General features: G+C 43.9%; 1 protein-coding gene across 2 annotated transcripts in view; it reads right to left on the bottom strand.

Annotated features, from left to right (window-relative positions):
* Window positions 1–12,829, bottom strand: part of ALG8 (ALG8 alpha-1,3-glucosyltransferase) — a 38,033-nt gene extending 25,204 nt beyond the window's left edge. The window contains exons 1-2 of one of the 2 annotated variants that reach the window (XM_010365770.2): window positions 12,663–12,829; window positions 84–162 (exon numbers count right to left, since the gene is read on the bottom strand). In XM_010365770.2, coding sequence (XP_010364072.2) covers window positions 84–162; window positions 12,663–12,757 — 174 coding nt within the window. In that variant the 5' untranslated portion in view covers window positions 12,758–12,829. Of the gene's footprint in view, window positions 1–83; window positions 163–11,892; window positions 12,582–12,662 lie in introns of those variants that run through there. The other variant, XM_030918411.1, reaches the window with a different exon arrangement.
* Window positions 12,830–13,653: the final 824 nt, after the last annotated feature.

Genomic DNA, 13,653 nt, shown 5'->3' with positions numbered 1-13,653 from the left:
CAGCCAGAAAACATTTTTAATATCAGTAATATTTACCTAGTTTATATATGAATCTTAAAAAAAAAGTGAAAATTAAAACTTACCTCATAATACCACTGTGATATTGGCAAACTGTGAGTGATAGCAAGCCAGTTGCGGTGTACTTCAAAATCTGTGGAATGGCTACTCAAAACAATTAGATGAATAAAATGAGATTTTGCAATATTTATCCATTTCTAATTCCCATAGCTATGCTTTTAAATGGACTGACATTCCCTAAGTAGTCACAGTTCACTGTCCTATAGAGACACTCTATTTGTGTTACGTATTACATTACATAATCCTTAACTTCACTTATCTGGAAGTCAGATCTTCTGGAAAGTTGTTGAGCAATCTACAAGTCAGTGAAAAGGGTTTCAGAACTATCTAAAGGGCTGACAAGAAGCCCAGACTTTTTCTTTTTCTTTTTTGAAACAGAGTCTCCTTCTGTCACCCAGGTTGGAGTGTAGTGGGCCCGTCTCAGCTCACTGCAACCACCGCCTCCTGGGTTCACGCAAGTCTTCTGTCTCAGCCTCCCAAGCAGCTGAGACTACAGGTGTGTACCACCAATCCTGGCTAATTTTTAGTAGAGATGGGGTTTCGTCATGTTGGCCAGGCTGGTCTCAAACTCCTGACCTCAGGTGATCCACCTGCCTCAGTCTCCCAAAGTGCTGGGATTACAGGCGTGAGCCACTGCCCCTCATCTAGCCCAACCTTTTTCTTACAGGCGGCCCTCAGGCCTTTGCTCAGAAGTGACTTCCTCTTGCTCACAAATAATTCTAACAAAATTCGTTACCTGTATACCAACACGTAAGTTTGAGTAGGAGTTCATCTGACAGAGAAGGTGGGAAAAGATCCTTGCCTTGCCTTTCCCATTTCTCCAAATTCTCCCTCTGCCCGTCACTATATAGATCTAAGGATCACCCATCTTCAGTAAAAATGTTTTCCTTTTTGTCCACTGCCGTACTGCCCCTCCACATTTAGAACAGCACCTGACACATGGACAGGCTCAACACGTTCTTGCTGAATATCCCCTCACCAAAGTCAACAATGAGTTCCACAGCAAAGCCCAATTTACGCTTTCCAATGTTTTACACAACCTTTCCACAATGACAACTTTCTCCTACCTCCAGCTAACCCCTTCTGTCTCAATCATGGTTTTCCCTTCCTATATTCACCAGGGACATGTTGATATTCCCCTAGGTTCAGTTCTTGGTCCCCTTTTTACGCAACTTATTCTGCTCTAGACAATCTTATGCAAACTTTCTGGTTCCATTGTCAATTGTATAATGATGACTCCCCAATTTTTTTTTTTTTTTTTTGAGACCGAGTCTCACTCCGTCGCCAGGCTGCAGTACAGTAGCGTGATCTTAGCTCACTGCAACCTCCATCTCTCCGGTTCAAGCGACTCCCCTGCCTCAGCCTCCTGAGTAGCTGGGACTACAAGCACAGGGCACCACGCCTGGCTAATTTTTTTTTTTGTATTTTAGTAGAGATGGGGTTTCACCATGTTGGCCAGGATGGTCTCGATCTCCTGACCTCGTGATCAGCCAGCCTCGGCCTCCCAAAGTGCTGGGATTACAGGCAGGAGCCACCACGCCCGGCCTACTCCCAAATTTCAATATGCAATATTGGCTTCTTTCCTAAGTTGTAGAGACAGACACCTCCAATTTCCTGTTAACAATCTCACTTGCATTTCCTATAGATTTTTCAAAATCTCCAATCAAAACTGAATTGATGACCCATCAATCTCAAGTCTAAGTATGTATACCCAACAGAAATGCATAGTATGTTCACTAAAAGACATATACTATAAGAATGTGCAAAATGGGGCCAGGCGCAGTGGCTCACGCCTATAATCCCAGCACTTTGGCAGTTCGAGGCGGGCAGATCATGAGGTCAGGAGATTGAGACCATCCTGGCTAACATGGTGAAACCCCGTCTCTACTAAAAATACAAAAATTACCCGGGCGTGGTGGCGGACACGTGTAGTCCCAGCTACTTGGGAGGCTGAGGCAGGAGAATGGCATGAAGCCGGGAGGGGAGCTTGCAGTGAGCTTAGATCGCACCACTGTACTCCAGTCTGGGCGACAGAGCGAGATTCTGTCTCAAAAAAAAAAAAAAAAGGAATGTTCAAAGTAAAACTATTTGCAACAGGCAAAAAGTGGAGATAATTCAAATGTCCACAAACAGCAGAATGGCTAAATAAATTGTGGTGTTTTCACACAATGGAATACTGTAAGGCAGCAGTTCTCAAAGTGTGATTCAGGAATTCGCAGGGAGACCCTTTCAGGGAGTTTGAAATATGTACTATTTTCATAATAATATTCAGATGTGATTTGTCCTACTTTCACTCATTCTCTCACAAGTATACAGTGATGTTCTAGAGGCTACATAATATGACGTCATCACTCTGATGGCCAGTGACATTTGTGCTTGTATATTCTTGTGCTTGAACAATTTAACTTGTAAAATGGTAATTATCTATTATACAGCCCACATAAACATATAGCTCTTTGTGACCCTCAATTATTTTTAAGAAGTGATTCTGACTAAAAAGTTTGAGAACCAGTGATATCTACTGATAAGAATGAAAAAACTATGGCCGGGCGCGGTGGCGCAAGCCTGTAATCCCAGCACTTTGGGAGGCCGAGACGGGCGGATCACGAGGTCAGGAGATTGAGACCATCTTGGCTAACACAGTGAAACCCCATCTCTACTAAAACATACAAAAAACTAGCCGGGCAAGGTGGCGGGCGCCTGTAGTCCCAGCTACTCGGGAGGCTGAGGCAGGAGAATGGCGTAAACCCGGGAGGCGGAGCTTGCAGTGAGCTGAGATCCGGCCACTGCACTCCAGCCTGGGCGACAGAGCGAGACTCCGTCTCAAAAAAAAAAGAATGAAAAAACTATAATTACACAACAATGCACAAACTTAATGTTGAGTGAAAGCCAGACTCAAGAGAACAGGTTGTATGATTACATTTGTATAAAATTCAAAAACAAACCAAAAAACCCAAACAAAAATTCAAAAACAGGCAAAATTTAACCTATGCAGTTAAAAGTCAACATCAGAGGCCAGGCAAGATGGCTCACACCTGTAATCCCAATACTTTGGGAGGCCAAGGCGGGTGGATCACTTGAGCTCAGGAGTTCGAGACCAGCCTGGTAACACAGTGAGACCCCATATCTACAAAAAATTTAAAAATTAGCTAGGCAAGGCGGCACACCCCTGTAGTCCCAGCTACTCAAGAGGCTGAGGTAGGAGGACTCCTCGAGGCCAAGAGGCTGAGGCTACAGTGAGCCAAGTTTGGAGCCATGGGAGACAGAGCAAGGCCTGGTCTCAAAAAGAAAAAAGGTGAGAATATCAATACCCTTGGTGGGGTGGGGTTGCAGGGAGTGGCTAGAAAGACACACGAGGGATAATATTCTGCTTATTGATCTGTACACTATTTACAGATGTATTCACTTTGCAAAAATTCAGTGAGCTGTACATTTATGATTTGCACTTCTGGTATTTTATACTGGATTTTGTATGGAATTGTAGGTTGAAATTTGTTTCCACTGATCTTTGCAAGCTTATTCCATTGGTTTTTAGTATAAAATGCTGATGTTGGTTAAGTCTCTTTCCTTTATGGTTTTCCCTTCATCTCTGGAAGTTTCCTGTTTCTCCTTTTCATCCATAGCAGTATGAAATGTCTAGTGATTAATGTCTTCGTGAGGGTCTTTTTTCATTAATTATGCTGAGTATGTAGTGCCTTTAGCTCTGGGAAATTTATTATTTGCTCATCTCCTCCCCTGTGTTTTTTTCCTGAAACTTTAGATGGATGCTAGATACCCTAGATTGAACTTATAATTTTTATCTTTTCTCTCATATTTTTGAAAGATTTACTCAATTTGTCCTTAATTTTGGCAATAACATTTTCTATTAACTACAGTTTCTCTGATAATTCCTGTTTCATAGCATCTGTTCTTGTTTTATAAATATGTCGTTTTTACTCTCTTTGGAGTAGCACTTACAACATCTGAGTGAGTTTGGGGACACTTTCTTTTCCTATATAGTTGTACTATATAGATTTTTTTCAGTCTCTTTTTTGGTTACTTTAGTTATTTTGTTGTTTCCTATTCAAAACTGTTGGAGCTTCACTTTTGTTGGAGTGCTGGGATTACAGGTGTGAGCCACTGCACCCATCTGTAAAAGTAATCTTAATTGCTGAAATGACACTTGAAAAAAAAAGCAAAACTAAGACTAGAGACATAATGATAAATAGCAAACAACTATTTTTTTAATTGCATTAAAAAAATCTACCATCAGCTGAGCACAGTGGTTCATGCCTATAATCCCAGTATTTTGGGAGGCCATGGTGGGAGGATAGCTTGAGGTTGGAAGTTCAAGACCAGCCTGGGCAACATAATGAGATCCCCATCTCTACAAAAAACTTAATGATTAGCTGGTATGGTGGTGTGCACCTGTAGTCCCAGCTACTCAGGAGGCTGAAGCCAGAGGATGGCTTGAGCCCAGGAATTTGAGGCTGCAGTGAGCTATGATCGTGCCACTGTACTCTAGCCTGAGTAACAGAGTTAGACCCTGTCTCTAAAATTTTTGACCACCATCTCCAGCTAATTCTTTGTATTTTTTTTGTAGAGATGGGGTTTCACTATGTTGCCCATGCTGGTCTCAAACTCCTGAGCTCAAGCAATCTGCCTGCCTTGGCCTTCCACAGTGCTGGGATTACAGGTGTGAGCCACTGCACCCATCCCTGTCTCTAAAAATTAAAACAAACAAAAACCTACCATCTCTTACTTGTCCTATGATAGCTTCTTAAATGGAACTCCGCATCTTCACTCAGGCCCTTCATTAATCTAGCTTTCACACTGCAGTCAAAATAGTATTTCTAAATCACGAATGTCATATTTCCCTTTTAATTGACCTCTGCCCTCCAGATAAAATCTAAAGTACTTAACATAGCCTAAAAGATCTTTTTGGATCTCGCTTATTCACCTTTTCAGCCCATTTCTCACTATCCTCTCACTTGTTTTTGTCTTACTCTACATTCACCTTTTCCCTCTGCCTGCAACACTCCATTTGAGGTAGGTTCTTTAACTCTTACCATTTCACCAGTGGCTTAGAGAAGCAGCTTGCCCTGTCATTTAGCCAGTATGTAGCAGAGCCAGATTCTAACCAGGGCTGTCTGACTCCCTAGCTATGGCTCTGAAACCACCAAATACTTCCCAAGTTAGTTGTTATTTTCTCTGCAAATCCTTCCTAACCTCAAGGCAAAATAAATCTTTGTTTTTTTCTATCTCTAATGCCACCACTCCAATTCAAGTCAGCATCTTCTCTCATGTAGACTTTCTCAAAGGGCACCTAGCCTTCGTGACTCTCCTGCCTCCTCCAATCATTTATATGGCAGTCAAAAAATATTTTATAAATGCAAATCATTTCCACTGAGTTTATACAATCAAAATCTAAATTTTTCATCCTGGCTTTTTAAGATCCGGCATGATTTGGTGCCTATCTTTCCAATTTCACTGTGCATGTTTCTGTCTCTGTTGCTTATTCCATGCCAACTACACTGGCCTTATCACAGTTGCCCAAATAGGCCAATACTTTCACACCACAGGGCCTATATTTATAGTGTGCTCTTTCGGGTAAGTTCTACACACGTGCACACACCACAAACTCTGCATGGATGGCCCTCTCATTCATACTTTAGGCCTCCAGTTAATTCAGTTCCTCAGAGACATTCTCTGACACCTAATCGAAAGTATGTCTTCCTTCTTGGTCCCAATAGGATCCTGTTGTCCTTCTTCTTCCTTTTTTTTTTTTTTTGACGGAGTCTTGCGCTGTCACCCAGGCTGGATGGAGTGCATTGGCACGATCTTGGCTCACTGAAAGCTCCGCCTCCCGGGTTCACACCATTCTCCTGTCTCAGCCTCCCGAGTAGCTGGGACTACACACGGCCACCACCACACCTGGCTAATTTTTTGTATTTTTAGAGAGACGGGGTTTCACCGTGTTAGCCAGGATGGTCTCGCTCTCCTGACCTCATGATCCGCCCGCCTCGGCCTCCCAAAGTGCTGGTATTACAGGCATGAGTCACCATGCCCAGCCTCTTCTTCCTAATACTTAATCCAAATTGTGGTTATTTAACTATATATTTGCATTGATTTGTTTCTGGTACTGTTATACTTACTGAACTACACACTTCACGGGGCCAGGGATCATATCTATTTTGTCCTGGCTTCTAGCCTAGCAACAATACCTGGCACATAATAAAGCAGTTAGCAAATGTTTTGTTGAACATATCTGCATTTACCCTATAGCTTCCCTCTCACATCCCAGCAGTTTCCGATTTGAGAAGCAGAGCATTAACTACAATTAAAAACATTCTTTTTAAAATATATTAAGTGTTTCATAAATTTGCTTATCCTTCTACACGGACCATGCTAAGCTTCCTGTATCATTCAATTTTAGTGCAGGCATACCTTAGAGATGTTGTGGGATCACGAGGTCAGGAGACCGAGACCATCCTGGCTAACACAGTGAAACCCCATCTCTACTAAAAATACAAAAAAAAATTAGTCGGGTGTGGTGGCGGGCACCTGCAGTCCCAGCTACTAGGGAGGCTGAGGCAGGAGAATGGCATAAACCCGGGAGGCGGAGCTTGCAGTGAGCTGAGATCATGCCACTGCCCTCTAGCCTGGGCGACAGCAAGACTCCGTCTCAAAAAAAAAATGTTTACACTATACTATAAAGTCTGCAATATTATTATGTCTAAAAAGACAGTGCACACCTTCATTTTAAAATACTTTATTGCTAAAACAAAGCTAATGATCATCTGCGCCTTTGGCAAGTCCTAATCTTTTTGCTGATGGAGAGTTTTGCCTCAATGTTGATGGCTGTTGATTGATCAGGGTTATGGGTGCTGAAGACTGGGGTGATTGTGGCAAACAGTTTTTTTTTTTTTTTTTGAGATGGAGTCTCACTCTTGTCACCCAGGCTGGAGTGCAATGGCATCATCTCGGCTCACTGTAACTTCTGCCTCCTGGGTTCAAGTGATTCTCCTGCCTCAGTCTCCTGAGTGGCTGGGATTACAGGTGCCTACCACCACACCTGGCTAATTTTTGTATATTTAGTAGAGATAGGATTTCACCATGTTGGCCAGGCTGGTCTTGAACTCCTGACCTCAGGTGACCTGCCCGCCTCGGTCTCCCCAAATGCTGGAATTACAGGCATGAGCCACCGTGCCTGGCAAGACTGTGGCAATTTCTTAAAACAACAATGAAGCTTGCCACATTGATGGGCTCTTCCTTTCACAAAAGATTCCTCTAGTATGCACTGCTGTTTGATAGCATTTAACCCACAGTAAAACTTTCAAAATTGGAGTCAATCCTTCTTCTTAAACCCTGCCACGGATTATTAAGTTTATATAATATTCTAAACCCTTTGTTGTCATTTCAACAATATTCACAGCATCTTCATTAGCACAGTGCATCTCAAAAGAAACCACTTTCTCTGCTCATTCATGAGAAGCAACTCCTCATCCACTCAAGTTTTATCATGACATATCATGCAGCCATTCAATCACACGCTCAGGCTCCACTTCTAGTTCTCTTGCTATTTCCATGACATCTGTAGTTACTTCTTCTACCAAAGTCGTGAACCCCTTAAAGTCATCCACTGGAGTTGGAATCTAATTCTTCCAAACTCTTGTTAATGTTGATATCTCAACCTCCTCCCATGAATCATGAATGTTCTTAATGGCATCTAGAATGGTGTATCCTTTCCAGGTTTCAATTTACTTTGCCCAGATCCATCAGAGGAATCACTATCTATGGCAGATATAGCCTTATGAAATGTATTTCTTTCTTTTTTTTTTTTTTTTTGAGACGGAGTCTCGCTCTGTCGCCCAGGCCGGAGTGCAGTGGCCGGATCTCAGCTCACTGTAAGCTCCGCCTCCCCGGGTTCACGTCATTCTCCTGCCTCAGCCTCCTGGGTAGCTGGGACTACAGGCGCCCGCCACCTCGCCCGGCTAGTTTTTTGTATTTTTTAGTAGAGACGGGGTTTCACCGGGTTAGCCAAGATGGTCTCGATCTCCTGACCTCGTGATCCGCCCGTCTCGGCCTCCCAAAGTGCTGGGATTACAGGCTTGAGCCACCGCACCTGGCCATGAAATGTATTTCTTAAATAACAAGACTTAAAAGTCAAAACTGATTGGGCATGGTGGCTTATGCCTATAATCCCAGCACTTTGGGAGGCCATGGCAGGCAGATCGCTTGAGCACAGGAGTTCAAGAACAGCCTGGGCAACATTGGGAAAACCCATCTCTACTAAAAATACAAAAATCAGCAGGGTATGGTAGCACACACCTTAAGTCCCAGCTACTTGGTAGGCTGAGGTAGGAGGATTGCTTGAGCCCAAAAGGTGGAGGTTGCAGTGAGCTGAGATCATGCCACTGCACTCCAGCCTGAGTGGCAGAGTGAGACCCTGTTTCAAAAAAAAAAAAAAAAAAAAAAAAAAAAGCAACTAGTCAACTGACTGCAGAATAGATATTACATCAGCAGGCATGAAAACAACATTAAGGCTGGGCACAGTGGCTCATGTCTATAATCCCAGAACTTTGGGAAGCAAAGGTAGGAGGATCGCTTAAGCCTAGGAATTCCAGGCTGGCCTGGGCAACGCAGTGACCCCATCTCTCCAAAAATAAATTTCAAAAAAAGGCCAGGCATGGTGCTCATGCCTGTAATCCCAGCACTCTGGGAGGTCAAAGAGAGCAGATCACTTGAGGCCAGGAGTTCAAGACCAGCCTGGCCAACATGGCAAAACCCCATCTCTACTAAAAATATAAAAATTAGCAGGGCATGATGGTGTGCACCTGTAACCCCAGCTACTTGGGTGGCTGAGGCAGGAGAATTGCTTGAACCCGGGAAGCTGAGGTTGCAGTGAGCTGAGATCGTGCCACTACACTCCAGTGTGGGAAACAGAGCGAAACTCCATCTCAAAAATAAATAAATAAGAAAAAAAAAAAAGAAAAATAATGGCTGGGTGTGGTGGCTCATGTCTGTAATCCTAGCACTTTGGGAGGCCAAGACAGGTGGATCACTTGAGGTCAGGAATTTGAGACCAGCCTGGGGAAGTTGGTGAAGCCCCATCTCTGCAAAAAATACAAAAAGTTAGCTGGGCATAGTGTGTGCACCTGTAGTTCAAATTACTTGGGAAGCCGAGATGGGAGGATTGTTTGAGCCCAGGAGGTAGAGGCAGCAGTGAGCTGAGATCACACCAGTGCACTCCAGCCTGACAAAGTGAAATCCTGCCTCAAAAAAGAAAAGAAAAAGGAAAAATATTGACCAATGAGGTGGCTCAGGTCTGTAATCCCAGCACTTTGGAAGGGCTCACTTGAGCCCAGGAGTTCGAGATCAGCCTGGTAACACAGTGACACCTTGTCTCTACCAAAAAGAACACAACAACAACAACAAACAAACCAAACCAAAACACACACACATAGATAGATAGATGACAGACAAATAGAGAAAAAAAATTAGCTGGGCACGGTGGCATCTGTCTTCATTCCAGCTATTCAGGAGGCTGAGGGAGGAGGATTGCTCAAGCGCAGGAGATTAAGGCTGCAGTGCGCCATGATGGTGCCACTGTACTTCACCCTGGGAGATAAGAGCAAGACCGTGTCTCTAGAAAAAAAAAAAAAATGGTTTCTGAGCAGTAGGTCTCAACAGTGGGCTTATTCAGTAAACCATGCTGTAAATAGATGTGCTGCCATCCAGGGCTTTGTGGTTCCATTTATAGTGCATAGGCAGAGTAGATTTAGCGTAAGTCTTAAGGGCCATCAGATTTTCAGAACAGTAAATGAGAACTGGTTTCAACTAGATGTCCCAGATGGCATCTTCCAATGTAAGTCTGTTTCTTCTACCTTGAAAATCTATTGTTTAGTGTAGCCACCTTAATCAGTGATCTTAGCTAGATCTAGAAAACTTACTGCAGCTTCTGCATCAACACTTGCTGCTTCACCTTGTACTTTATTATGGAGATGGCTTCTTTTCTTTCTTTTTTTTGAGATGGAGTTTCGCTCTTGTTGTCCAGGCTGGAGTGCAATAGTGCGATCTCAGCTCACTGCAACCTCCGGGTTCAAGTGATTCTCCTGCCTCAGCCTCCCGAGTAGCTGGGATTACAGGCATGCTCCACCACACCCGGCTAATTTTGTATTTTTAGTAGAGACAGGGTTTCTCCATGTTGGTCCTCTGGTGATCCGCCCATCTTGGCCTCCCAAAGTGCTAAGATTACAGGCATGAGCCACCGTGCCCAGTCGATGGCTTCTTTTCTTAAACCTCATGAACCCACCTCTGCTAGCTTCCAACTTTTCTTCTGCAACTTCCTTACCTCCCTTAGGCTTCAAAGAATTGAAGCGTTAGGGACTTGATGTGGATAAGGTTTTGGTTAAGGGAATGTTATGGCTGGTTTGATCTATCCAGACCACTAAAATGTTCTCCATATCATCAAGATTGTTTCAGTTTCTTATCACTTGTGTATTCACTGGAGTAGCACTTTTAGTTTCCTTCAAGAACTTTTCCTCTGCACTCACAATTTGGCTGTTTGGCACAATGGGCCTTTCAGCCTGTCTTGGCTTTCAGGATGCCTTCCTCATCAAGCTCAATCATTTCGAGCTTTTGATTTAAAGTCACAGATATGTGACTCTTCCTCTCACTTGAAAACTTAGAGGCCACTGTAGGGCTATTAATTGGCCTAACTTTATTATTAGTATCTCAGTCAATAGGGAGGCCTGAGGACAGGGAGAGAGATGGTGGAGCAGCTGGTTGTTAGAGCAGTCGGAACACACAGCATTTATTAAATTCACCATAGTGTTGCCCCAAAGCAATCAGAATAGTAATATCAAAGATCACTGATTACAGATCATCATAACAAATATAATAGTAATGAAAAAGTGTGAAATATTTCAAGATTTACCAAAATGTTACACAGACACAAAATGAGCACATGATGTTAGAAAAATGGCGTTGATAGAGTTGCTCAATGGAGAGTTACCACAGCCTTCAATTTGTAAAAAAAAAAAAAAAAAGTGAAAATGCAGTATCTGTGAAGTGCAATAAAGCAAAGTGCAAAAAATGAGGTATTCCTGTACATGTGCTGCCAAAGTGAGTGCTATATACATTCTTAAACTGGACCAAGAGCAGTATTCAAAATAACAACTCTGGCCAGGCATGGTGGCTCACGCCTGTAATCCCAACATTATGGGAGGCTGAGGCAGGTGGACCACTTGAGGTCAGGAGTTTGAGACCAGCCCCTGGCCATCATGGTGAAACCCCATCTCTACTAAAAATACAAAAATTAGCCTGGCGCAGTGGTGCACGCCTGTAATCCCAGGTACTCAGGAGGCTGAGGCAGGAGAATCATTTGAACCCAGGAGGCAGAGGTTGCAGTAAGCTGAGATCGTGCCACTGCACTCCAGCCTAGGTGACAAGGTGGGACAAGCCTGTCTCAAAAACAAAATAATTAACAAACAAACAAAAAAACAACTCTGAGGATACATTTCTAGCCTGAGGCAACTAAAGCAAGAAATATCTTCTTAATGCACAGACCTACAGTTAATCATTTTACTGAATCTACATACACATTCCACTTATATGATTACATATACACATCAGTATGGACTTACATTCAATACATATGACTCTCCCATACTCAACAAGAAATCACCAAGAGCCTGAATCAAAGGATACCAATAAAACAAACCCTAAACTAGGAAGTGGGAGGGAAAGGAGAAAAGGATGAGGGAGAAAAAGTAAAAAGAGGAAGGATGAAGGGAGGGTGGAAGCTAATATTAACAAATATTGAGTACCTACTGTATACACACCACCATTTGATGGTTGCTTCTTGGTTTCCATGCTTTCAGTCTTGGCCCTACATCCATTTTTTACACAGCAGTCTAACTGTGGTCTTCGAAACCCTGTGTTATCTGTCCCCTGGGCACCCCACCCTGTGCCACTCCTCTTCCTCAATGCTCTGCAGCCACAAGAGGCACTTTGTGTTCCCAGAATGCTCTGACTTCTTTCCTGCCACAGGGCCATTGAACTTACTCTTTACTATGCCTGAACTGCTTTCCACATCACTTATTCTTTTTCATTTTTTGAATTTCAACTCAAACATCACCTTCTAAAGGAGTGGCGCCCAGCCACTTAGTAACCCTCTATTTCCTTTATCACAATCTGAAACGTTCCTGTTTGTCTAGTTCCACCCACCAACTTCAAGGGCAAGGACCAGTAATGTCTTGCTCACCACCGCATCTCCCGGGAGTTAGAAGGGTACCTGGCACCTCAGGCACCTGTTAATACTGGCTGAATGGCTCTTAAATGCATATTAAGGATGAGGACCCTGAGGTTCAGAAACATTAAAGTGACTTGTTCCAAATCCGACAGCGCCAGGTCTGAACCTAGCCAGCTGAGGCTAAGTCAAGTAACAAACGGCGAAACGGAAAGCTTAGCAAAGGCAGGATAGCGACAAACACGACCTGAAGTTCCTTCTCTTTATACCTAGGGATATCCATACCTCTCTCTCCCGCCCTGACCGACCGCGGGGCCTCCCCGCCCAGCCCCTGGCCGTGCGAGTCCCTTACTAGGTGGGGATGAGAAGGCATTTGAGGAGAGTCACCCCGAGCGCCAAAGCCGAAAACCAATTGCCAGTACCCGCGGCAATTGTGAGCGCCGCCATTGTAGCGGCACCGCACGCTTCCTACCAACTTGATCCACATCCGGGATCCCGCGCATGCGGAGAAGGCCCTCTGAAGCGGAGCCTGCGAGCTGCGCGCATGCGGCGAGCCGCGCAGCCAGTCAGAGGACTGCTCAGCTATTTAAACCTCCCGCCCACTTTTTCTTTACAGCCGCGTTTCACCCCGGGCAGGAAGGGTTTTTGCATTGGCCTTTGTACCCACTTTTAAGTTTTATCGTCTAGTTCATACTTGCATAGAAAGAGTGGTCGTTTGGTCTGGGTCATCACTGTGTAGTATTGGGGATACTTAGGTGAGAAAAAAAAAAAAAACGCTAGAGACGTGCACGCACTAGTGGAGAAGCCAGGATTGTTGCCCCAGAGTTACAGTAGATAAAAGTACAATAGAGCACTGCGGGGGCTCCTAACCTGGATGCCTGCACCGGAGTATTAAATCCAGCTAGAGAATGGCATGTGCAAAGATACAGAGGTGAGAAACATTGTTTTTAGAACTCTGAGCGAGGCTCTTGGCTCAGCTCCTCCTTGAGCGGAACCCATTCTGGAAGCAGGGTAGAGGCTAGTCCTAACGCTTAATGTACAAATAACCTACGGTTCATGTTAAAATTCAGATTCTGATTCAGTAGTCCCAACGAAGTCGCAGATTTCGTAAAGACTGAGGCACATGCAATGGAATTAGACTTGTCTCATTATTTTACTGTGTGATCTTGGACAAATTCTCTAAACCTCAGTTTCTTTTTTTATTTTTATTATTATTGTTTTTTTGAAAATAGATAAAAATGGTTTCTGGCCGGACGCGGTGCTCACGCCTGTAATCCCAACACTGGGAGGCCGAGGCGGGCGAATCACCTGAGTTCAGGAGTTTGAGATCAGCCTGGCCAACA

This window comes from Rhinopithecus roxellana, chromosome 15 (assembly GCF_007565055.1).
Source record: "Rhinopithecus roxellana isolate Shanxi Qingling chromosome 15, ASM756505v1, whole genome shotgun sequence".
NCBI classification, from domain to species: domain Eukaryota; kingdom Metazoa; phylum Chordata; class Mammalia; order Primates; family Cercopithecidae; genus Rhinopithecus; species Rhinopithecus roxellana.
This window is presented reverse-complemented; position numbering and strand designations above follow the sequence as displayed.